The 27,381-nt window shown below is 37.9% G+C and overlaps 1 protein-coding gene across 1 annotated transcript in view; it reads right to left on the bottom strand.

Moving 5' to 3' along the window:
* The window catches only part of LOC131433088 (ankycorbin-like), a 174,908-nt gene extending 147,740 nt beyond the window's left edge, over positions 1-27,168 (bottom strand). The window contains exon 1 of the mRNA XM_058599907.1: positions 26,923-27,168. Coding sequence (XP_058455890.1) covers positions 26,923-26,943 — 21 coding nt within the window. The 5' untranslated portion in view covers positions 26,944-27,168. The remainder of the gene's footprint in view (positions 1-26,922) is intronic.
* Positions 27,169-27,381: the final 213 nt, after the last annotated feature.

The raw sequence follows: 27,381 nt of genomic DNA, 5'->3' as shown, positions 1-27,381 counted from the left end.
GATTTTGAAACACTGCGTAGTCCTACGTCAACAGCTCGAACCATCTCATGTTAGTTTTATGTAGTATTCAACTTCCTAAAACAAAATATCGAAAACGCTTCAAATTTAGAATATACAAAGTCATATCGAAACAAAATACTAGAAGTAACGAATACTTCATTATAGTGGGTCGTCCCCGTTCTACACGTTATGAGTAAAATTCAGAAGGTGAGAAAATTGGTTCCTCACGTGCTGAATGATAGCCAGCAGAAAAGGAGAAATTGCTTCCTGGCATGAATCAAAAGGTTTTCTGCATCGGATCGTGACTAAAGATGCGATATTGGATCAACTCAAGCCTAACAACGACGTTAACTGCAAAACCTAAAACGCTTCGAAAAGAAAATGATGCTAAGTATTTGGGGAGATCGAAAAGGTGTCTTCTACTTCGAGCTTCTCGAACCAGGGATAACCGTAAATACTAATTCGCTACGAACGTCAAATGAAGACATTGTAAAACAGACCTGAATGCTCCACAAGATGAAAACTTTCACCCCACCGGCCACACTCCCCAGACTCATTGCCCCTTCCGACTAGTATTTGTTTTCATCGATGTCTCATGCATTTGCTTGGCAGCACTTCACTAGAAACGCTTCAAACGATTTTCGACGTGGAATTCGAGAGCTGGTGGCAACTAGCTTGAAAGGTACACCTGGTTTGAATTTGAAAGCAGTTCAGGATGAACTTCAAAAGAAAACGAACTTTTTTTTCCCCTCTCTCTGAAATATGTATTCCACCACCGCTGTAAGCGTAGGCGCGCACTTGAACTTCATTCCGGTTCCATTCCCGAAACCAGTTTGATGGGGGGTTGCCCGGTGAACCTTCAAATATCTCCGTGGTTCAACGATTATTTCATCGTTCGTTAAATATAGCTCCATTTGGGCCGTCCTTCGACCGTTATGTGCTGTGTGCCCCGCAGGAGTTCGTCTTTTTTTTTTCTTCAGATTCTCACCCACCGGCTGTCAAGTTCCGGTCAAGTCCGGTGGACTAGAACGGCGTAGTTCCCGAGGAGTTGCCAGTCGACAAGAAAGCGGCGCCTATTCGAAAGCGCATGCATATTCATAAGAGGGTTTTCCCGGGCCCGGCTTGGGGTGGCTCCGGACGATGAATAAAACATTACCTTTCTCTTTCGTTGGCATGAATCCTTTCGGTGTGTGTGTGTGTGTGTGTGTGTGCGAGTGTATGTAATGAAATGGAAAAACCCATGCAGGGAATGAAATGCAACTTGATGCATCGTCTCTGTCTATCCTCTATGTCTCTGTGGTGGTTGCAAACCGGAAGAGCAAACCCAGGCGGAACTCGAGGGATGGGATTACTTCGCTCGATGTTCCGGTCGGTCTGACATCCTCCGGGCGGTATCAGACAATGCCGGGTGTTTTACGTAATTGCACATAATTTGATGCACTTGAAAGATAATGCCGTTATTTGCGGGGACGGAAAGTGAGAAATTAGAAAGATAACTTATTAAAGAGATTGCTGGCGGGAGAGATTAATCCCGATGGGAATCCACAGTAATTTCACCACTCAATCGAAACACTTCAAAAACGTTTTCGTTCAGCTTGCTTCTGCTTGCGAATAGCGGAATCAATTATTTTCAAGCAATCACAAGTAACCACCACCAAGTAAGACGTAAGACCACCAGAGGTCTCATGTCTGCTCCAAGAAGTGCATTTTAAGTGGCACTACAGGACTTGGTGGTTACTTGGCATGTTCGAAATCTTCAACCGGATGATGATGATGAATGACGTACGAAAGCCAAAGCGAAACTTTTGCTCCATCACCTTCTGTTTAAATCATGTCTTGATGATGATCAGAGCAAGCAGCACCAACTCGACCAGGATAAACTTTTCAGCTCGGCTGGCGAAGTCTAATTAGCCTTTTCTCGCAAATCATAATTAGAAGCCGGTCCGAATAGAGAACGAGAAAGGAGAAAAGTTAACTAATCACTGTCGGCGGTGAACGGCTGCTGTTTGGGAAATTTCATGGAATAGAAAGAGTGTGGTTGTTCGTTGTGGGCAGAATTTCACGCCGAAAATTTTTTTATGTGAATCCGTTGAAGGCTTAGGCAACCGATTTTGGCTTAGGGAGGAATTTATACCACTTGAAATTTGTAGGCGAAATTGGCCGAACTTGAGTAATTTCATACCACAAACGTATATAAATCTATTATATCGATTGCCAATTATACCCTTTTAACATTTAATTGATAAAAAAAGAAGTTCGTAGATCTATTTTTCCCGGGTTGGCGGTTCAATGTCGTATGTCCAAGCTTCGATCTGAGAGGGTTTCTAGTGCCAATAGAAATGTTTAATAGACTAAGAATCAACTGCGAAGTGTAATGGAATAACATGTTAACATGTAAATCGATAGTAGAGAAAAGACTGGAACGAAAAGATCAATTTTCACACATATACCTGTACCGCAATTCCACGAGAAAAAGATAAAAATCGAAAAATATTAGACCCATATTTTTTCATTTTATCATTAGGATATGAGCATTTCCACGTTAGTGTGGATCAACTAACTTTTTTATTAAATTCATAATTCATTGTAATCACTGAACCGATTTTTTTTTTAATTTCAAAATATATTTTCAAGAAATGTCAATAGTTTCTAGAAAAAAAAATGCGAATGATGAAGTTGATGTTTTGTGGTTGAAAACGCTAATTGTTAAAATGTCTACCGCTTTTTTTTTCAAGCATCGTTGTAGTATTCTGGTCAGAACTCTGATTGGACATTGAAAACTCAACTATCAAATGGCTACTATTCAGCGTGCTGAGTATTATTCGTGTGAATGCGATTACGGTACTTCATATCATCTTTTCTGTACCTGTTCCGCATTGATGCAACCACGTATCCGGGTTCTTGGTTCTCCATACATGGTTTAGTCTGTCTATGCGAAGCAAAAAATTAAAGGATATTTTATCATTTCTCATCCAATGCGGTAAGGAGCTATAGTCAGAAGGGTTCATCGTTCTTCCTGGAGTAAAATTATGCATACATTTTCCAGAAAAGAATAAACTTATGCATTAGCTTCTACAAAATTATGAAATTTTATATTTTCTACAATTATTCCAAACGAAGTATGCATAAAAAATAACTCGAAACAAGTTACGACTAAAAAACTAGTTTTAAGGGGGTTGCCATAATTCAGTAATTAAAACTAACTTTGAAAAGACCTAAAAAAAAAGTTCCACCGAGTTCCACTTAGATTTTTTTTTATAATATTGGGCACATCTTTTCCTACAAATTTTGTAAAAATCAGCTGCATAAAGTTGCATATTTCGCTTCGGTGCAAGGTTTTATCCTAGGTACAAAAAAGGTAAAATGTTGCATAACTTTGCCAGAAAAGAACAAACCTATGCACTACCTTCAACAAAAATATGCGATTTTATAAATTGTACAATTATTCCAAACAAAGTATGCATAACAAAATAACTCGAAACAATTTATGAATAAAAAACTGATTTTAAGGGGGTTGCCATAAAAACGCTTTGTATATCCGAAACGGTGCGACCTAGACTTTTGGTATATTTGACAAAGTAAATTATTTTTAATAGTTCTAAAACTTTGTAGAAGAGTAAAAAATTCTATCTCTTCATAAAAAAAAGCTATGGTTACATTTTTGGTCAAAGTAGGCCATGAATAATTAATGATAGGATCAAAATACGCGGTATATATTTGTAAATAATTTCTTCAAAGCAACTATATGCATTAAAAGAACGGTTTGGCAACTACTGATTTATGTCCACGTTTTGCCTTTCTCTATAGAAAGGTATTAGAATTGCTTGAAAAACCGACTTTCGAACGGAGCCTCGGAGACACATAGTGTTATATACCATTCGACTCAGCTCGTCGAGATCGGAAAATGTCTGTGTGTGTATGTGTGTGTGTATGTGTGTGCACTTTTCGAAGATATTTGAACGCGCTCAATTTTCTCAGAGATGGCTGAACCGATTTGAACAATCTTGGGCTCGTTTGAAAGCTACTGTCGGGCCATTGATCAAGTTCGAAGATCAAATGGCTGTGACTTTTGGTTCCGGAGATATGATTGTATAAGTGACGTAACCGACAAAAAGCGTTGTATTTGAACGCGCTCAATTTTCTCAGAGATGGCTGATCCGATTTTAACAAACTTGGGCTCGTTTGAAAACTACTATCGGATCATTGATCAAGTTCGAAGATCAAATGGCTGTGACTTTTGGTTCCGGAGATATGATTGTATAAGTGACGTAACCGACAAAAAGCGTTGTATTTGAACGCGCTCAATTTTCTCAGAGATGGCTGAACCGATTTTAACAAACTTGAGCTCGTTTGAAAGCTACTATCGGATCATTGATCAAGTTCGAAGATCAAATGGCTGTGACTTTTGGTTCCGGAGATATGATTGCATAAGTGACGTAAACGACAAAAAGCGTTGTATTTGAACGCGCTCAATTTTCTCAGAGATGGCTGATCCGATCTTAACAAACTTGGGCTCGTTTGAAAGCTACTGTCGTGCCATTGATCAAGTTCGAAGATCAAATGGTTGTGACTTTTAGTTCCAGATATATGATTGTATAAGTGACGTAACCGACAAAACACGTTGATTTTTACCGCTCTTATATATATAAGGGTGCCAAAATTTTGGGATCACCTCTATTTTCGTTAAGTTCTAGTGCTCAAAAATTTAAGCACCTCGAAAAAAGCCTTCATGCAAAATTTGACCTAAATCGGACATGCTTAAGGGGTGCTGCCCGGTGGTAAAGGTTTGACAATTTTCGATCTTGAAAAAGCACCATAGGGGGGAGTACATGAAATTTCCAAAATCGAAAATTTTTTTTGATGCCAAAACTCTTAAAACTGCATAAAACATCGAAATTTAGTGTCATCTCAAAAAAAAATTTTTTGAAAAAATCAACTTTCTGATTGCTGAAACGATTTTCTCAAATTTAGATTTGAATCTAAATGGAAGATGGAAGTCTTAAGATGCCATACGAATATACCAACTTTCATTCGGATCAAACCCCTGGTTCCGGAGGTAGGACGCCTTATGTAAAATTGTCAATTTCAGGAAAATATTTTTCATAAGCTGCCTCTTTATATTAGCTAGTGATGGTGTATGGTTGAATGAACCGAAACAATAGTAATCAAATGTGATAAAATGTATTCATTTTCTCACATATGATTGAATAGATTTGTACTAATTTAAACTTAAATGTAGTATAATGCAACAAATATCATCAAAAATCTTTTAAACTTTTTTTTAAATCGTAATATTTCGGGGAATTGCCGCTGTAAAACGAGGATTGTTACTTATATGTTTAGCCTAAAAATGGAAACAGTATTATTCACGGAAGGGAATAAGTAGAAGTCGCTGTGTGCCAAGTCAGGACTATACGGCGGGTGGCTCATCAATTCGACGTTATAGTGATGAAGAATGAGTTTGCGTCTTGCGTTTGATTTCCTTATTTCACGAAAAACTTCTGGCAAACAAATGGTAATATACCAATCAGAATTGACGGTCTTACGATGCTCTAAATCCTTTTGTTGGATTCGATTCTTCTTGGAACACCCATACAGTCAAATGCTGTTTAGTTTCGGGCTCATATGCGAAAATCCATGTTTCGTCACCTGTGTGTAGATGTTATTCACGAAATTTGCACCAATCGACACGAGTCTGTTTATGAGCAATTGGGATCCAACGCGAACGAATTTTTCTTACGATTAAATTTGCATGCAAAACAACATACAAGCTTTTCACATTAATGTTCCAGACTGCCTCCATTTCACGGTACGTCCCATGGCGTTCTTTCAATATCAGATGCTACACTGCCAATAGTCGAAATAAGCTAATTGAAGCACCCTAGTCTTGATAATCGTAATAAATCATTGTACGAAAATATTTCCAATTCTCAACTCATTGTAAACAAAACAAATAGCGCTCAAATGATAGAATGTTCTGAAGGTGGTAATGGTTAAAAATGTCGAACTTTATGATAAAAACGTAAAATCCATTGGGCAATACTTAGTGTTGCCAAGGCTAACTACATAAGTAACAACCTACGTAGAAGCAATGTTTGTTGTTTTTGAGCTGCAAAATCATATTCTGGTGCGCAAATTTGATTGACCATTAGCTACAATGTCGGTTCGACAGATGTAATCTTATATGAGGCGTAGCCGACTAATCCCAGTGTTTTTCCATGCGCAAAAATTTCTGGAACATTTCTAAAGACTTAGGCTCGTTTGAAAGCTATTATTGAAATGTGAGCCAAGTTCGAAAATCAAATGGCTAACCGTTCCGTTTCCGGAGATATAATGGTATAAGTGACGTAAGCGACAAAACGCGTTGTTCTTTGACCGCTCAATTTTGCTCAGAGATGGCTTAGCCGATTTTAACACGTCTAAGCTCGCTATTGCATTGTTGATCAGCTTACAATGTCAATCAAATTTTGAAAAGTATTAGCGAACATTATATGTGAAGTAGGCGACAAATGCCAGTGTTTTTTAATGCAACGAAATGTCTCGGAGATGAAAAAAAAATCGATTTCGAAAGACTTAGACTCGTTTGAAAGCTACTATTAGCTTATTCGGTAAGCTCACAATACTAAGGCGTCATGCACAAATTACGCTGTAATAGCAAAACGTTACGTCACGGAAGTTTTATATTGACTACTAAAGTGTGTGCTTTTATTTCGAAATTTCGAGTTTCATATGGGACTTAGTATTCGAAAATGATGCTGACGTGTGGAAACAAATTTTCGAAAAAAAAACCTTAAAGAGGCTCCACATTTTCCATACCGGATGAACTAGGCTATGGTGACCAAATGAACACCAGCAACGAAGGATGGAACCCTCGTAACCCAAGCGACAGATTCCTTTACGGTTATCAATTTGCAACGAAAGATACGAGTATCTTCTATTGCAAGATCGCCAGAGTTTTTGTCACTTGGGTAGGAAATGTGCTTCACCCCGGTAACCAATCAATTGTTGAGTCGTGCGTCTGTATCGTATGGGTATTTTGTCATCCTACCAATTGCTTCTGTGTTTTCAATCCCTGCTTTTCTATATAGTCTTCGGTAATCGGTAAATACGATTATTACTTTGATTTACATAATATTTAACACTAATTATTCTAATCTGCTCTGATTGTTTCTATCTTTATCGATTTTTTTGTATTATTCTGCATCTCCATAGTAGGATATGAATGATGATTGATGAGTAAGTGTAGCATTAGTAAAGAACTGAGTGAAAGTAACGAATGTTATAGAAAGTAAAACGCAATCTAAGAGAGAGCTACATTTAACATGCAATCAAACTACTAGGTGTGCCGACTTTGTACGATGTTGTCCACGTTGTTTGCGGCTCCCAGAGGTGATAAAGAGTGCAACTCCCTTTCTGAGCCAAAGGACAGGGGAAACAGAAATATTGAGCTAATATACATCCGTCAAACGGCGGGGGTACGCGCCCTGTAGCTCATCAACCAAAGCCTAGGGGTACTAGTGACAATGGTTTTGTGAGAATAATCTACAAAAATAGAAATGACAACTTATTCACAATAACCGTTTGATTTGTAGTATTGTGAAATTTGTAACTAAATGTTAGTTCTTAAACCTAGATATGCTATCCTCAAGCTCTAGACAGCCGGATACTGAGAGATAAATCTGGAGTCATTTTAATTAAATGCCATTTATGTTAGTGGAACAATTTTCTTGCTGACGAATATTCAAAATATTCGAAGAGACAAAGGATGCGAACAAACTGACTACTAAATTCTAAAATTAAGTTAGTAAAAACATGTAGTAGGTAATGTTAGAGATATAACCGCAAGATTGGCGGAGAACTGCTGTCGACAAGGGGCAGATCACTTTAAAAATACATTTTTTGGTACATTTTTCTACTAATAAATTATCCATTTCAAGTGAAATCTGATTAGATCTGCTTTGGATTCTCAAAAGGTTACCATTTCTCCAACTTTCAACGCCAATTTGACAATTATTTCCACGAGCAAAATTCCGAAAAAATCGGTTGCCTCTCGTTCGGCGAACGGCGCACAAAATAAATCTGTCACATGCTTGTGTGCCCTTCCTAACGTTACGCGCCGAGTCGTGGCACCCATGAAGTTGGTCGTCGTATGGATTAGTGACGACACTTATTCTGATTGAAAATCGATTTTATAAAATTAAAATAACGTATATGAGAAAATCCAATTACCACTCTGCTTAATTCTCTGTGGAGACAAGGAAAATGGTAAGGAACTAAGTGATTTGACCGTAATTGCGAATTATAACACTATCATTTATGGCATTCATCATTTGTTTCGCCCCTCTAAGTGATGGTATAAAACTTTTTACACACTTTACCTTATGATTCCGGAACCGGAAGTTTCATCCAAATGATATTCAGAAGTTTTGTATGGGACTATAAAACCATCCATTTGAATCAAAGTTCGTTGAAATCGATCACACCAGCTCTGAGGAAAATTAGAACATTATTTTGATTTTTTTGGACATTTTATCCCATAATCCGAAACTTAAAGTTACATCCAAACAAAATTCAGGAATAATAAGAGCTAAGAGCTTTCATTTCAATATAAGTTTGAAAAAATCGGTTTAGTCATCTTCGAGAAAAGTTGGTACATTAATTTTCACAAATTTTTGCACATTTTTCCCCATAATAACCGCCAATCGTTTGCGGATTGTTTTGAATGTTCGAAAAGTAAAATTGCGTAAGTTAGTTGACATCGTAGAGATATCAAAAGAACGTGTTGGCTTTATATTGCACAAGCATTTGACTATGAGATGTTTAAATGAAACAAACCGGGATTTTTGCGTCAATATATGACAATGGATGAAACATGGACTCATCACTTTGCTCCGGAATCAATACAAATGTCATCTGAGTGATCCTTGTCCATAGCGCCCGAAAGCACAACAATCGGCTGGAATGGTTATGGTCTCGGTATTTTGGGATGTGCGTGGAGTAATATTTATCGACTATCTTCAGAAAGGAAATACCATTTATTGTGAATATTATATAGCGCTATTGGAGCTGAAATTGCAAAGAAACGACCGTGTCAAAAGTCAATCAAAACAATGGCAAAACTGCATGAATTGAACTTCGAATGGCTCTCACATCCTCCGTATTCGCCAGATTTGGCTCCCAGTGACTACTGGCAGTTCGCAGACCTGAAAAAATGCTTGCCTGTAGGAAATTTCGCACGATTGAAGAGGTTATCGCTGAAACTGAGGTCTATTTTGAGGCAAAAGATGAATCGTTTTACAAAGGTGGTGGTTAGAGCGTCGCTGGAATGATTGCATTGCTCTTGATGGAGATTACGTTGACGAATAATGTTAATTTTGAGCCAAAAAATCGTGTTCTCTTTGTTAGACCCGGGACCTTTCAGCCCATGCGTTCTGTTCGTTTATTCAGATATTTATGACATGCTTTTAAACCAGCAAAAAATAACGGATTTGTCTTCGTGACAATCTGGCATCACGTGATTTCTTCTCAGGCGACGCGTTAGAGCACCAAGCAAACTAGCTTCGAAGATTTCAAATAATTTTCAACAATAACTAAGCTGGACACGATTTGATTGTAATAGCAGTATTGATTTTAGACATTTTCAATAACCGACGCCGGCCGATCCCCGTAACACAAACTGTGGCACACAGTAGGCTTAGCCGTTGCCGCGTGGTGCCATCTGTCGGTGAGAGGTGGTGAACCGGAAACAGCCAGGGTGTTAGCTAGCCGCTACCGCTGCTGCTTATGATGATGCTAGATAGTCGTCCTTCATTCAGCACCTCGGGAAATGCTAATGCGATTTCCGACGAGAGATAACAATTTGTTCTCTCGGTACGTTCTGTTGTGTGTGGTTTGGTGTGTGTAACGGAAGAGGAGAGCAAACGAAGAGATAGAGAGAGGAAAGATGGTCCCGGAGGCGGTTGAGCGCGAACGACTAGTCGAGTTGTTGAAAATGTTTTCTTTTTTTTTACTTGGAAATGGAACGAGGCGTTCGCTTCAACTCTGCGTGGTTTTAGCGAACGCTTGTATAACATTGGTAATTCAGTTTAATGGAAATGTACTTTACATTAGCAAATTTTATTTTCGACTGGTCAGCACTGCGAATGAAAATAAAATCGTACTGCGGCGGGGGAGGGGGGGATGCGGAATTCAAGCCGGTCTGTCGGTGAGTGTCGGTGCTGCTGCTAAATTCGTGATTGGACATCTCAATTGAGGCTTGAAACATTGCCGGAAAATTTTCCCAAAGCTGAGTTGAAATTTTGAGTCGCTCGAATTTCTTGTTGAAGTGTGCTTGCTACTTTTTCACGCTTCACTGAGTACCCGAACAAGCGGACAGGCTACTACTGCTGCACTACTCCGCCTACTACGCCAGCTGTCTGTCGGTTTTCAAGTAACGACATTGGCATGTTTGGTCCAGTTTATTCGGTTGTAAACCCGCTTCTAGACGAAAACCGTGTCCACTAGCTGGGACAAAAACTTTTCCCATTTTCGTTATTGAGTCATGTCCTGACTGACCGACCGACCGACCGACCGGTGCTTGAAGTGCGTTCGACTTTGCAGCTTGGGGAAAACCGAAAACGAAGGACTACACTAGAACACTAGTCCATCAGGACCGCGGTCTGCTAAAATTGACTTCTCTGTCCCGCCGCAGAACCACCAGATGACTTTCCGAACTTCCGCTTCACTACGTTTATTTGTGGGGTGGTGGGGAAGGGATTTTGCCTTCCGGAAACCGGAACAAATCCAAAAATTTTAACATGCTACCGTACGATTCACTGCACCATCAATCAATCGGAAAACGCAATAAAAATGTAAACGATTTGCTATATTTTAATTACATCTCTGCCGGTCCAGAGCATTTAATTGCAACATGGTTTCAAATAATTCCATAAACGAGCTCATCCCAAGCAAGCGGATCGAGTTTATTAGTGGGCGGTTACCATAGGTTACGAAAAAAAACAACTGCAACAATTTGACATCTGCAAACAGGGCCGCTAGATTTGTTTGTAAATTTACGGATTTACAACCAGCTAGTTGCAGCTAGTTAAGAAATTAAATCGGCATCACTTCTCCGATGTCACTCAAACAAAAAAAAACATGTCAAGCCTGATCGTGGAACAACAGAAAAAAAAACACGCTGAATAGCCGAATAACGCAACTGTCGGGTTTTTTGCATAAACCGGAATCGAAAATCGGGAATCAATTTTCCGTTCGGTGAAATGAGCTTTAATTGAATTTCGGATTGGAAAAGCTAGCCAGGAGATAGAAATCCTGGAAGGGGAGGGAGGGGTCACACGAATGCAAGTGAATTAAATGTAAATGTTCGGCCATTAAGAGTTGGATAAAAAATCCCCAGTGGATCGATTAAAATAGAATGTAGAATTCAATTTACATCCACTGATGCTGACACATTTATGGCGTGATAAAACTCAGTACTGCTTTTTTTTGTTGTTGTTGTTGTGCGTGTATGATGATACTCGAATCGGAATTAGCACGCACGTGTTTATTCTAATCGAATGAGTCCAATCTCTGCAGGCTTAATTACGTCGCTAATTAGGCTGAATTGAATTGTTGAACTCGAAACCGCTGCTGACTGGAAAAGATCCAATTAGAGTGAGTGATGCTGGAACATTTCTTCTCGGCCCAAGGGTCCTCAAATTATGTTCGATTGTTTCGTGAAAAGGTCTACACAGAAAATGAATTCAATAAAATAATTTATTGAAGTTTGGAGTTCTCTTAAACAAAAACCTCGTTTTCCACTGTGTTAATCATGAGAAATTATGTTTTCACTAAGCAGCATTGGCGGAAAGTTTTAGATTTCTGTCTTAATTAAAAGAAAAGGGCAACTGAAGTGCATCAAATGCTTGTGTATCCCAAATAACCAGTAAGCACTAATAATGGCAGTAAAACAGCCTTTTGTATAATTAACATCGACTAAAAGTTACCCGAAGTTGTTACTTTCCACTTGCGACTGCATTCTCGTTCATAATGAGTACACCTTTCTATTGTATATCTTCAGATCCTTGCTCTACCTCTATTATCATTCTATAATTTGGATTGTTTGTGGAACACGAATCTTTTAGAGAAATTTAATAATTGCTGCGACCTGAAACAATCCAAAACGTAAGTGTAAACCTAAGAAAAACCTGCGACCTCCAGCAGTGTCTAGGCTCAAAGTGAGTATCCCGAAACAGTTTCCAGAATACATTGAATCAAGCAGTAGTATAACATTTTATGAAGCTAGATGATTAGATAATGTTCCTTAAACGTCGAACTGAGAGCGGCGAACGTCATATACCATTCGACTCAGCTCGACGAGTTGAGCTAATGTCTGTGTGTGTTCTGAATTTTATTTGGATCCGACTTCCGGTTCCGGAAATACAGGGTGATATGCAACAAAAATGTGAAAATAATGCATTAAAGTTGTGAAAATAATGTCACTAACTTTTCACGGAGATGGCTAAAACGATTTTCTCAAACTTAGATTCAAATGAAAGGTCTTATGGTTCCATACAAAGTTCCTGAATATTATTTAGATTCGAATTCTGGTTCCGGAATTACAGGATGATATGCATAAAAAATGTGAAAGTAATGTCACTCACTTTTCTCGGATATGGAAGTTCTTAAGATGCCATAAGAATATCCCAATTTTCATTCGGATCAAACCCCTGGTTCCGGTGATAGGGTGTCCAGTATTCTCTAACCACTTGTGCAGATGTTTATTCGTTTTCATTAGTTTGTTTCGAAATGCGTGGACTTTCAGCACTGCGATTGAAGAGGCCTATACCTTCTTATGTGACTTTCGCTCAGGATACAAGAATTCCGTGCAAATCACTTGTTACCTATGACAATCAGATGGCCACATGACAATATTGCCAAAAAGCGGAACCAAAAATCACATCTTTGAACTTGATCAATGGTTCGACAGTAGCTTTCAAACGAGTACAGGTTGTTAAAATCGGTTCAGCCATCTCCGAGAAAATTGAGTGCGTAAAAATATCTTCGATATGTGCACACATACACAGAGAGAGAGAGAGAAAGAGATTCACCCTCATTCTTGTTTACGTCCGTATCGGCAGTACGACGAACGGGTACTTTCGAACGATTACGAATAAGCCATTCTTGTCTTCACTCGAATGAGTTTGAATGCGACTCGTTTCCCACAAAATATTCAAATATCAGTAAACTTCATAAAATAAATGCTAAACCTTGATGAAATTAGTCCAATTCTTGTGATTAACCATATGCGAAACGCTAGAATGTATGGCAGTTTAACTTCAAACGATACGTGTATTCGAACATCATTCGTACGAACGGAAAGTCCCATTCTCGTTTACGGACGAATAGATGAAATGACGTGGTTTCGATTCGTCAGTTTTTTGTTGCGAATCAATCGTTCGAAAACATTGAAAAAAGTTTAAGTGATTTCCAACAAATTTATTTTCGATTTTAAAGGTGATTTGTAATCAAATTATAAATCTGTGTTTTGCAGAAAACATTTAGAAAGCATAGCAGTATAGTAAAATACTGTTTTTTTTCTGGCGAGCCTTCGAATATATGCGCGATTCCAAGTTTTTACGCATCAAATTTTACATCTATTAGGTACTGGAAAATACGCCACGGGGGAAATGTGCTTTATTTCATATTAAATGCATGATTTTACCAATGTAATGAATATAAAGACTATCGAAAACATGACAAAATTGCAAGAAAAATGCAACATATTTTTCGCAGATAGTACTGATCGGACTGCTTTATTTTTACTTTGCACGAAGTTTAATTTGAAAATTTCATTTACAACTTGAATAAAATTGGTCCTGAGTACGATATTCATTTATTATGTAGCATTCGCCACTTCCTTGATGCTTGGAATCTTCATAAAAAAAAACTACCTGTACGCGGTAGTCGCGTACGTACACGTTCGAGTGAAAACAAGAATGGCTTGTTCGCATTCGTTCGAAGCATGTGTTCGTCGTATGGTCGATACGGACATAAGCAAGAATGATAGTACAAAGTCAGCGCAAAAACAAGTCAAATAACAAATGATAACAAAGATACCAGAACGGGTAGTTTAAAGTTGGATGGGCGTTGTTTTTATGCATGTGCGATGTTTAAAATAGTGATTAGGTCGTCAAATGGTGAGATAACTAAGTCCTCGCAAGTCCCTATCTCATGCCTCCCCGAGCGTCTATGATGACATTTGGTCGATAGAACGGCGTCGACTGGGTGCTATCGCCTTCTGCGTTAGTAGCAGAATGAGAGGGTGCGAAATGGCTTGTAGGTTGAAGCCCATCCTAAAGTGCAATGTTTATCATAGTATATTACAACATATAATTCTGTTGTTTATTACATCATGTATCATTATTATTATTATTATTATTATTATTATTATTATTATTAGAAGAGCGTAACTTACACTGCGACATTAACTGTTATATTGCATCATAGCATATTATTTCATATATTATCGTCTTACACTAATTTATGTTATTATATAATATGTTGTATGGTATTATACTGCATTGCATTATTCATATTATATTGTATTATATTATATTATATTTTATTATATTATATTATATTATATTGTATTCTATTATATTATGTTATATTGTATTCTATTTTATTATGTTATATTGTATTGCATTACGTTGTATTATATTATATTATAGGGTTTATTATGAGTAGTACTACGTACCTCTGCGCAAAATATAAATTTGTTTTCCTTATAAGTTACCATTTTTAAAGTAACTTTCAACTAAATATCAAGGTCGTCACAAGGTAAGCTTGGTCCTCACTGGTTCCTGTTTCATGCCTACACGTGTGTCTGTGGTGACAATTGGTCGATTGAATGCGTTGATGGCAGAATGAGAGGATTAGAAATGACATATAAATTCAAGTAATATAATATAATAGCATATCGCAACATATCATTTTAATCATTCTATTATTTATTATATAATTCATTGTACTATATTATATTGTTTTTTATTATTATTTTCAATATTACATTAATTGTCATTATTATTAATTTGTCATCAATAATAATAACATATATTATTTTTATAGATGTGGATATTATTATTGTTATTAGAAGAGAAATATTCTACTTCCTGCAATATTGCGAAGATAGAAGAGCATAACTGACACTCTACATTAACTGTTATTTTATATATTGTTTTATGATATATTATATTATATTGTATGACATTGTATTATATTACAGGGTCCGGCACTCGAAGTGTAACCAACTTCAGACCGCTCGCGCAGCTGACGCACGGGCATCAGCTCTCTAGAAATTTGCTAAATGACAGTTCGGAGTTGTATTGTTTACAAGCGCAAGAAAGCATTTTGCCAAAAGTGAACGCGAAAAAAAATCTTGACTTGAGAGAGCGAAGGAGTTGCTTCGTTTGGCCGAAAGCGGTCAATTTCCGAACATTGTATTTTCTGACGAGAAAATTTTTCCAATTAAGCAATTCGTAAACTCTCAAAACGATAGGGTTTACTTGACCGACCGTTCATACGAGAATTTAAGTCATCGATTGGCCACCAGGAGGCAGCACCCGCAACAGATAATGGTTTGGGCCGCTGTAACCGCAGATGGGCGCTCTCCAATCGTTTTCATCGAGCCTGGCGTCAAGGTAAATGCGACATATTATCGGGAAAGTATTCTGGAGGTTGCTTTGAAGCCGTGGGCAGACAAACATTTCGGTGGCAGACCATGGACGTTTCAGCAGGACTCGGCACCGTCTCACAAAGCTCGAGTGAACCAAGAATGGCTGAAAGACAACGTTCCGAACTTCATCACGTCCACACAATGGCTCTCGAATTCACCAGATGCGAATCCAATGGATTATTCTCTTTGGGCCATTTTGGAGAGCAAAGTCCGAACTAAAAGATACACCAGTCTCGAGGCGCTGAAAAAAGTTATTGTCCGCGAGTGGGCCAAAATACCTGCAAGTCACATTCGGGCAGCTTGCGATTCGTTTTTTGATCGTCTCAAGGCCATAGTCAAGGCAAAAGGTGGTCATATCGAGCAAAAGTGAATTGATTCTGAATTTTGTATTACTTTTACACATTTTGTACTTTGAATTAAGTAAAAGTAATTTTCCAAACTGAATTTATGGCCTTTTTAATTGGTTACACTTCGAGTGCCGGACCCTGTATATTAAATTAAAATATATTATATTATATTATATTATATTGTATTATTTTGTAATCTATTATATCATTTTATGTTATATTAATTTCATTACACTATGCTTCATTGTATTTATCAATATAAAACATTTTGCACGGGGGCGTAAAGGGTAGGGAGCATCAGCGCATCGGACGAATTGATGACTGGACGAGGGATTGTGGATAGCCCGCCCAAGTCACTTGAAGTAAACTTGTTTTCTTCTGAAGCTTTGAAATGAGTCTGACGCGCCCTTCTCAAACAAACCATCAGGCAGGTTCAAGCATGTATAGCGATATGCTTCATCCATGCACTGGATGTTATGGTTGGAAGAGCATCTTTTATTCCCGCGGAAAACGAGTAAGTGACTCTACTTACATATCCGCCCAACCCTTTTTGTTCGCTTTTCGGTAACAGCTATAGTAAGAAGGTGAATGGATGAGTCATATCGGGGCTACTGTAAGTCTACCCGCATCCACTGGCAAGTCCTTGAACTGATGGTGGCTTCACTTCACATCACATCACATGTGCGATGTTTAAAATAGTGATTGATCCGAACGTAAACGGGAATACGAATTTGATATACTTTCGAACGTATCGCATACGGCCGTAAACAAGAATGAGTGTGATTGTCCGATCTCGTCGAATGGTATATAACACTATGGGTCTCCGAGGCTCCGTTCGAAAATTGGTTTCTCCTACAATTCTAATACCTTTCTATTGCGAAAGGCAAAAATCGTACGAATGAGCGGGCAATCAATACGATTTTGAAGCGAGAAGATTAAAAAGAAAGGAAACGATTACTTTGATTTTGAAGCTATTTGTCTGGTTTTGTTGTCGACTGAATATGGCTTGCCTTTTCACAATTTGCGAGCAGGAGGACTGAAAGTAACATTTATTAATCGTCTCTTTTTTCTCCAGTTTGAATAAAAGGAAACGATTGATTGTTTTGCGTTTCGCATTCAGCTCATCATCGCTATTTACAACGAACTATTTTACACCGAAGTGCTATGTCTATCGTGACGTCTCAGGCGATGATGAGCTGAATGCGAAAAGTAAAACAATCAAAGCAGTCCAAAACCTAAATGACTACACGGAACCACCCGCGATCCCATTTCAACCAGAATATTAGTTGATTTTCTGAATTCGATCGATTAAAATTGGGGACAACTAATCGATTGTTGTTTTAACTAAACTGTGATTTTTGTTTTTCGATTAGCAGAAACGATGGTTGAAACAACTAATTTAACTGTTTGAAAAAAAAAATGCTGTCAATTAGTGAGAACACATACCTTTCAATTTCAACAAATATTTTAGTTGGAATAACTGGTGTTGTTATTGAAACAAAATTCTGTTAGTTGAAAAATAAATCGGTTTTATTTGTTTTAGACATTGCAAATAGTGGAATCAACTTGAACAATGTTATTGATTTGCGAAAATAATCAAAATATACTTACTGATACACGTCATGATGTATTTGAAATAAGTTCGGTATGTTGAGATTCATGAAATAAATATCGTTGTTAAAATATAAACAGTATTTTATGTTGACATGTAATATCATTAGGGCTGGGAAAACCACCGATCACTGCTGATTTCAAGTGATCTTAACCAAGGAATAAATTATTATCATTACGAAATCAGAACTGATCTAAGAGATTTTGATTTTTGTATGATCATGATCATGTCAAGTCGAGATTAGTAAAGATCTAAATTCTAAAAATAAATACTTCTGATTCGATCGGAAATGATTGATGTAGAAAAACGTTTTTAATCAGCAAAAGTGCCCAAAGGGGCGAGTAAATTAGCGAAATTATTAAATTTACCTGAATTGAAAGATGATGCCTTCAAACGGTTGAACTAAAGTTATGCACTGATAATTTTAGTCAATTTATATGAGCTTGGGTGCATCAACCGCTGGGAATTGGAATTTTGCGACGGCAACTCAAACGCGCCATTTAATCGCAGCGCGTTCTGTGTGTTTGAAACCCTTCGCTCCTGTTACTTTTATAAATTAAATTCATGTCAAAAAGCGTTTTATTGCTAATGCATGAACATCATCATCGGTATCAAACAGCTGTAAGTAAAACAGTCTGTTGGAAGTGAATCAATGATCGAATTTGAAGCATAAAATTTTTGCGCATACCTGAAAGATTACGAGATGATCATTCATTAACATTTTCTAATTCGTCACCAAATCTTTTTCATTTTAAACAAAGTTAACTTTATCACAACACCGCTATTAGATAAACACTTGTTATCATAAATTTTTCAAATCGAATGAACACAATTTCACCAAACGCTTTAACCATCGATGTTGTTTTCATTGACATTTTGAAACGACGCGAACAGATTTCAACTAAAAAGTTTTTCAATTACTTGATTATATGCAAATCAAAAACCATATTGGTTGAATCAAAAAGAAATTAGTTAAATCAACTATCGCAAAAAATCAAAAACTGCGATATCGCAATTTTATGATCGAAGGGTTCTCCGTGTAGGAAACGATTGTATTCCTCATAGCCAATAGCAGTCATAAAAATGACCGAACATTTGTTGCAGTAAGAAATTTTTATGTTTCAGAGAATGACTTTAGGCCGGTGTTAAGCGGGTTAGACTTTGAAAGATCAATTTATTGAACATCACGAACATGTGCAAGAACACAAACTTATGATTACTATACGAACCGATTCGAATTTGAAGCCCTACATTTTTCATTCATTCTCATCGCTGATGGTATTTTTCTTTCCGCAAGTAATATTCCACTGATTTCCCACAAGACGATGGCACTTTTTCGTTCTTTCATGTTTCCTTTCCCGTTCGGATTCAGTGCTGTGTTGTGTGGGAGCAAGATACGACCGAAATAAATGAGTCGGTCATTTACCAAAGCACTTTCCGAATTCTGTTCCATGGAACCCGGTTTCGCTCGATTGTACAGCATTGAAGCTGCCCTCACTTATCCGGAACAGTGTCAAATACACTCGTCATCCATCATTTCGGGGGTAAGGTGTAGAGAACCCATTCCTCCCCATCACCACTTGAAAAGGTGGTCCCAATTACGACGATGATGATGATTGAGCCGGGAAATTGAATCTCAATGATAAACGAAACCGGTTGAAATTATCGAACAAACGGATGCCCAATCACAATCGAAATCCAGTAATGTATACTACACCTTCCCCCTTTCGGGTAGAATACTCGCGCCTGTAAGTGACAGATATTGCTGTTGTTATCTCTTTAATCGGTAAGATTTATGACTTAATTTTTCGCTCTAGGCCATCTCCCCGCGAATCCTATCGGATGCTTCTCGTTGGAAAAGGAAGCGAGAAACGGGCGGTAATTGAGAAACTATGATCTGCAATTCTTCGGTCGACGGCCAACAAAAAAATAGAGCTGTTGTTTTTCCTTTATTAGTATTCTTTTTTTTATTCTATCCAAGTCACACACACAAACACATGTGACTCTCTGCACAATCGTAACAGCGCGCCAGGGTTATCGTCGGAGCGACGTCGATTGCTTTTCTATGGCCATTTCCTCCTAAATGGGCACTTAATGCAGTTATTATTGCGCCCAGCCCAACCGATTGCCCTTGGGTTTCCGTTTATGATGGCGTCCACGGCGCTTCTCCGTCAGGGCTGGGTTGGCTCTGGTTCAAATCGGTGCTAAAGAGTTCAGCAGCTGCCAAAGCGGATTCGGGTCGACTAACTCTGAAGATCGCAGTGGGCTGCCAGTAGCAATTTTCACGAGCATCATTTTGAACGGTGAGTGTAATGTTTCTTCATTTACGTCAGAATCGTAACGAGGCTCATCAGTCTGCAATCTCCGAATCGAGAGGCGACACAGTGACGGCCTGGACACGCAAAATTCCGATTCAATTCCGTACGCAGTCCGTGAGGGTGTGATGTGATTCGAAGATAGAACACATTTTCTCTTGGTATTTTTTTTTATGTCTGCCGGAGAAACTGGGCCTAAATCAAATTAGTCATAGGTCCGGTAATGCCGTAGAACGTTGACGGTTTTTCCTAATTACCATTTCACTGTTATTGTTTTGTCGTTGTTGTTGGTGTTGCTGTGTAGAACAATAGCCGCCGGTATGACGGCTAGGAAGGTCGGTGTGGTCATAATCAAACTCACCGGCGGCATTTGGGCATTTGGGCACTTGGCCTTGGGAGTTGGTCGACCTTCTGCGTCCGACGGAAGGCGAAATAGGCGGTACTAGTACTAGTGTGAAGGTGATTGATCGGTCAGGGTCACGAAAAATGTGGCGGAATGTGACTCGTGAGTTCCCGAGAGGGTTCTTGTTTCCGATGCGTAAAAGTATTTCGATCGATTTGGTTATTGGCCGAAGGAAAATTGCTTCCGTAGTTCGAAAGCCCCTGTTCTGATACGTATCCAAGCTTCATAAACGCACAGTTAAGATTCATTCATTGATTGTAGCTTTTTATATCAGTCGTAGGCAGATAGTGTAAAAGGCAATATAAAGCGCCTCACCTGAGTATAGCACCGCTTTCCCATTTAAGGAATTCAGAACTTTTCTAAACATAAGTATTATCAGGACATAATTCCGGTTCTATAAATGAGTAAAAACGAAGTTCTGTCCTCAGGGGATGGGATATATCGGGGTTGGATTTTCAACCCCGATCATAGGGCCAGAGTGTATCTGGCCCTAAGAGGCGAATGACCTTAAGGTTAAAGCCTTAATGAAAAAAAAGTTCTGTCCAGTTAGAATCCGGAATCACCTTATTGTGCACGAAAAGTGACCACTGCAAGAAGTTTTTTTTACAGCCGTTTTGTGTACCTAGGCTCCCACTTCCTGTGGTATAAATTTCATGGTGTTTCGTTCAGTGAGTCGAAAGTTATTTCAGATTGAAGCCGAGAGAAGAGAAAAAATCCTGCACCCCCACTTTGCTCATCGAAATTTGCTTATAAAAAACTGATGATTTGGCAAAAGATATGCAGCTGCGGAGCAAAGACCCAAGTGTTCGTGACGAATAAGACGATAGACTCGAAACTGTACAAGATAGAATGCCTCAAAACCACGTACAACCTTTCATTAAAGCCCATAAAGAGCCCGTGAATTTTTGGCTAGATTTGGCGAGTTGCCACTAGAATTGGGAAGTCATCCAGTGGTACCGTGATGATGTAGATCTGAATTTAAAAATGGAATAATTAAAAAAAACAATACATTACATTTATTTGAAGGGTTGATTCATATATTCATATATATTCGTTGTCTGTGTGGCACGTTGCACAATCGTGTTGAAATCAAACATTTTTCATAAATAAATTTCATGAATCAATCTTTCATATAAATGTATAATCGTTGAAATCTATCAAATTGTTTTTTTTTTTCATTATTGCATTTTTAAATTCGAAATTTTTCGTGCGATACCCTTTACACTTACTCTAAAACAAATGTTAAGCCTGACTTTTTTTGATGAAATATTAGTTTTGTTTCATTTTCACCAATGTTTGAAGGAAAACTGCTTACATTCTATGACTGTAGATTTTAATTCCCTTATGAAAAAAGTTAGCTACACTGCTTGAATGCATTTGTATAAAGTCGCGCTACTCAGCATAAACAAAAATAAATATTTTCTGCTAGAAAAGCAGTTTTCCAGAAAAATAAATAGTTTTACGACAACCTTTCATATCCACTGCGTTTCGCGTGTTAAATTAAAGGTTACAATTTTGCGGGATTTCTAATAGAAGATACGTAATAACTTCTTCAAGAAAAAATCCATATAGGAATGTGTTCGTTGCTAATCAAATGCGTTAGTGGAAGTAAACTTTCCTCGAGCAGTTCGCAGAATAACGGAAGAGTTTTAGACTAAGGTTTTCACTTTTCTTGAATTGCAATTCTAAGCAGAATGAACTGATTTGTTTATTTTTCAACCATATGGAAGATTTATTGATTAAAATCAGGCGTAGGAATTTGTTTTACGCACCCATTATTGACACTATTCATGCGCTTGCATAGTGTCTTGCTCATTAAAGTGACGATATGAAATATGTAACAGTAATTCACTCTGTATTTCTGGAACCGAAAGTTGTATCCGGATGAAAGTCTAAGACCTTTAATTTGAACCTAAGTTTGTAAAAATCGGTCACGCTCTGTCTCAGGAAAATGAGTAAGTAATCAGCTTCGGTTTTGGTTTTCGTTCTATAAATACGAAATTGAGCGAAGCACGCTGTGTGCGTCGACCGTGCAAGAGAAATCAAGAGGATGACATCATTTTGGCCTGCTGTGATTGGTTCGTGAAAAGATAGGCCGATTCTAACCAATTGATTGAAATACCAAAAAAACCATGCCATACATGTTTAAGCTAATTGTCCCCGAATCAATTGATAGCTAAATTACATAAATCCATCAACAAATGACTGAGTTATTGTCCTTCAAATTCATGACAGAAAAAGTTTACGCGACTGGTTTTGTATTTTTTTAACTAACACTTGGCCCCGTATAGTGAAGGAATAAATAATTTTTGGACCTGAAATCTGATCTTGAATTCTGATTCTGGAATCAGGAATCAGAACAAATTGGCTCTAATGGCACGTTCCCCTTGATATTTGGTGATTTGTGATTCTGAGTTTTGAAACTGAGGAATTCATTTGAACTTGAGGATTTCGGTTCAGACTAGAATCCAGGGACAACATTCAGTTTCAGAAACGGTGAACGGTGCGAAACGACCATGAAGACCATAAAGAAAGGTATGCAATCCCGGTGAAAACCGATACGACTCAGTTCGTCGAGTACGCAAAATGTCTATGTGTGCACTAACTTTTCTCGGAGATGACCAATTTTCCAAATCTTAGATTCAAATAAAAGGTCTTGCGGTCTTACCCAAAATTCTTGAATATTTTTTGGATCTGATTTCCGATTCCGGAATTATGGGGTAAAATGAACAATGGAATGCAAATATGTCTACTAAATTTTAGCGAAGATGGCTGAATTGATTTTCACAAAAGTAGATTATGATGAAAGGTTTTATGATCCCATAGAAAGTTCCTGAACATTTATCTTGATCCGACTTCCGGTTCCGGAATAATGGTGTAATTAGTGTAAAAATTCCAATCTCAAATAACTTATTTTTCTCAGAGATGGCGAGACCGATTTTCACAAACTTAGAAACAAATTAATGGTCTTATAGTTCTTTACAAAACATCGATAGGCCTTGTCAGTTGACGGAGGAACGTTTCCATTTCGGCTACACCAGTTCCCGGTTTCCGGTTCCGTAAGCACCGGAAATAGTGGTCACAAACTCTAAAATGGAACGAACTCACTTTTCTCAACGATGGTTTATGGTATTAGATTTTCATACAGTTCACAAACTACAAAGTTATGAGTGTCCTAAATTTCAAACCGTCTTATAAAGCGCACTGATACGTACATTCGATGGTACGAAAGAAGAAAACCCAACACCGCCTCTACGAACGAAGCACGCTGTTTGTGGTGGTGGTGTTCGATTTTGTACACGCGATAAAGAAAACGAAAACCAACAGCGGAGATCGGTTTTGAAAGCACAATCGGGTCCATTGGCACCGAGCACACATGAGCTCAAGTTTTCAACCGTTTTGATGATGAAAACACAATCACCGTACAGACACGAATGTCTGTTACCGGTGTGTGATTTTTGTTGAATATGGTTCTGAGGTTAAGAGAGGATTGCGAGAGATAAAAACGTCTAACCTCCATATAGTTGACGACTCAGAAATGTACGTAATTTTCAAAACGTATTGTAAAACTATTCGAACCTGTATCTTAATGAGAAAGGCACCATAACACCACTAGGTGGATTACAACAGGTTTTTTTATTGAAAACAATATCTTATATTAACATACGAAATTCGTTAACTTCGTTAATTTGTTAACTCCAACTAGTTTTGGCAGCACCCTATCAGATTTGAATGACACTTTCTGGACATGTAGCCCTTTTCCCAAAATATCACTTTGCATATTTTTTTATTCCAAAAACAATCTAGACTTCTTTTGAAATAGGCTAAGCGTTTTAAACAAGTATTTTTTGATATAGTGATTGTAGAGAAATAACAGTTCCTACAAAAAAGAAAACGTGTTATACTAATGATTTTCACAAAATCAGTTAGATTTTCAAAAACCAATATTAGAAAAAATCCTTATCGAGTTCGACACTGAAAAAAATTAATTTTGAAAAGCAATGATCGATTCGGGCAAATAGTGATAGCATATTCTGTGCAATCGTCACAAAAGATTGAGTTTCATCGGATGATAATAACTTTCAGTTTAGTTTAGATAAAAAGACTGATAAAAAATTCAGTTTGCACAAGCAAACATTCATAATCAATGATTGGAAAAAAGACAAAAACAAAATTTGGTGTGTGGGTATTGTTTGTAATTGAATTTTATTCGGATCCGAGTGCCGGTTCCAGATATACTAGTTATTGTATGACGCATAAAAAAGAAAACACCAATCATTATACATAATAATACAAATCAAATAGCGTCAATTAACACTTTTTTTCCAACATATGCTTTATAGATATTTAGATCAAGATTTGCATTATACAAACTGATAAGTCTATGAATCATCTAAACATTGGATGTAAGGCCCAAGAAGAGTGATTTGCAGTATTGCTATATTTGGAAACTTTACTTTTCAAACATTCCGAGACAAATTCTTCAAATTAGTTATCGAAGCTCTAATCAAAAGTCAGTAAAGACTGTCCCAGAAAGTATGGACGCAACCAAAAACCGCTGCCATTTCGCAATGGTTCAGAATCTGTAAATTTTTATGGCTGCGTCCTGTTGTTTACACTCTTCTCTAACCACTTCTGCAGTTGTTTATTCGTTTTTATTAGTTTGTTTCGAAATGCGTGGACTTTCAGCAGAACTACGTCGAAAAATTGTGTACAAATGGTGCACAGAACGCGGACTATAACTGAGAAAGATAGCAAAAATGGAAGGAGCCATGTGAAATGCAATCAAGAAGTTCGGTGAAGATAACACCTTTGAGGATAAACCGAAAACGGGTCGAAAAAAAGGTCCTGCTAACCCCCAGTTGGATAAACGTATACTGAAGGCGTTCGAGCAAAAGAAGGAGGGTTTCAGTTCGGGATGCGGCCAAAAAAGTGGGCACTTCGAAGTCAAAGGTTCTTCGTGCTAAAGAACGTTTGAATCTTCGAACCTAAAAGAAGCAGAAACAACCAAAACGTAGTCCGAAACAAGAAGCATCGATCAGGCCGAGGGTTCGAAAGCTGTACAATACGATTTTTGCTGGAAACTTGAACAGTATAATCAAATACTAATTACTATACTTCGACAAATTTTCAAGGACACATTTTGCATCGTGCGGTACACTGTCATGATATACTGTCAGAGTGACAATGTACTTTAACGAGTTTTCTATAAAACTAGCAACACTGAAGGGTAAGAACAAGTTCACCATAGTTACTGCTTATTATAGTGAAAAATAAATAAACAAACAGTTTTTATCTGATAATCAAGATCACAAGCGAAATGTAAGTTAAACAATAATCTAGAATGGTTAAGCCACTATAGCTGTATTGATATTTGTAGATTCGTGTGTGTTTGTGTTCATTTTTCATCTTTTGTGCTAGTGCCGGTGATATTTAGACTGATTGTTGCAGTTTAATACAGCAACGATAAACATAAACAAACAAGTTTGTTTTGCACCGTAGCAACTAGCATAAAGCGTTGCCAGAAACGATCTCCTTCCACCTTTTCAAACTATCGCAATTAAAGGGAGTAATTTGCTAGGCTTACTTGTTCAGGTTGTGAACCAAACATTGGCGGTTCGTTTGTATGGGACTTAGGGGTATTATTATTTGTATTTGGTATAATTATGGACGACGAAACCTACGTGAAACTCGATTACAAATCCTTGCCGGGACAACGATATTATACGGTGCGAGAAGGGCAAGTGTTAAACCAGTCCGAGACATCGATAGAAGTCGAAAAATTTGGTAAAAAAGCTATGGTCTGGCAAGCAATTTGTAGCTACGGTTAGATTTCGAACCCCTTCATCACCTCATCACTTCATCAAGGAATGTTTACAAAAACGACTTCTACCCATGATTCGAAGCCACAACGATCCTGTTGTCTTCTGGCCAGGTTTTGCTTCTTGCCACTACTCAAAATCAACGGTAGAGTGGTATGCAACAAAAAATGTCACTTTCGTCCCAAAAAACATGAATCCATCAAATTGCCCACAACTTCGACCAATTGAGGAATTTTGGGCATTAACGAAGGCACATCTTAGGAAACATGTCTCGGCAGCCGAAACCACTCAACAGTTCGAAAACGATTGGAAAAAAGTACCAAGAAGTCTGTACGGAATTTAATGAGGAACGTTCGCAAGAAGGTGCACCAGCTAGTCTACAATGGCTAAGTAGCAAATGTTGAGAATAATATTCTGTTGTTGTAGTCTAATATTATCAGTATATTGAATAAAATTTCAATATCTAACACTTGTGAATTATTTACAGCGAAATCAATGTGCGTCCATACTTTCTGGGACAGTCTTTAGTGTCCTGAATCTGTGTGAGGTTTTCAAAACATTTGAAGTATAAAAACGAGAATCTTCATCCTATATTCCCTCAAAACACCGAATTGATCGATTTTTTTACAATCTCTGGGCAATCAGTTGCTGAAAAATTAGTGGTCATCGGACAGTTAGATTAGAAAAAAACAGTAAAATAACACTCACTTTTGGTACCCGGTTGTACATCTTTCGTCTGCTGGGAAGAACGGGAAAGCCACCGTTGTCACGTCAGTCTACCTTTTGAAAATGTCCTCAAAAAGTTCTCACTTGGCAAAAGTTATTCCATCCGATTCATCACTTGGCAGTCGTTTTGGATTGCCTATATATGACAACAAATATACGCCAGCACCACATCAACTTTCGCGGACCGAATTTGGAGAAATTGGACAACACGCGCACCAACGGCCAACCAACCGAGCTTCCGATCCACTTCAACTCAACGCATCGAGCGACAAATCCTTACTGGGACCGCGGTCAGAAGTCTATTAAATTAACCCACCCGACTTGAATCGACCAACTAATCAGTCAAGACCTGCATGTTGTAAACACACTTCGAAGCCATTGCAGAACCATAAGAAAAAAAATCACGACTCCCCTCCACACAATCCCCACAATCCTTCCACG

Source organism: Malaya genurostris, chromosome 1 (assembly GCF_030247185.1).
Source record: "Malaya genurostris strain Urasoe2022 chromosome 1, Malgen_1.1, whole genome shotgun sequence".
In the NCBI taxonomy this organism is placed as follows: Eukaryota; Metazoa; Arthropoda; class Insecta; order Diptera; family Culicidae; genus Malaya; species Malaya genurostris.
This window is presented reverse-complemented; position numbering and strand designations above follow the sequence as displayed.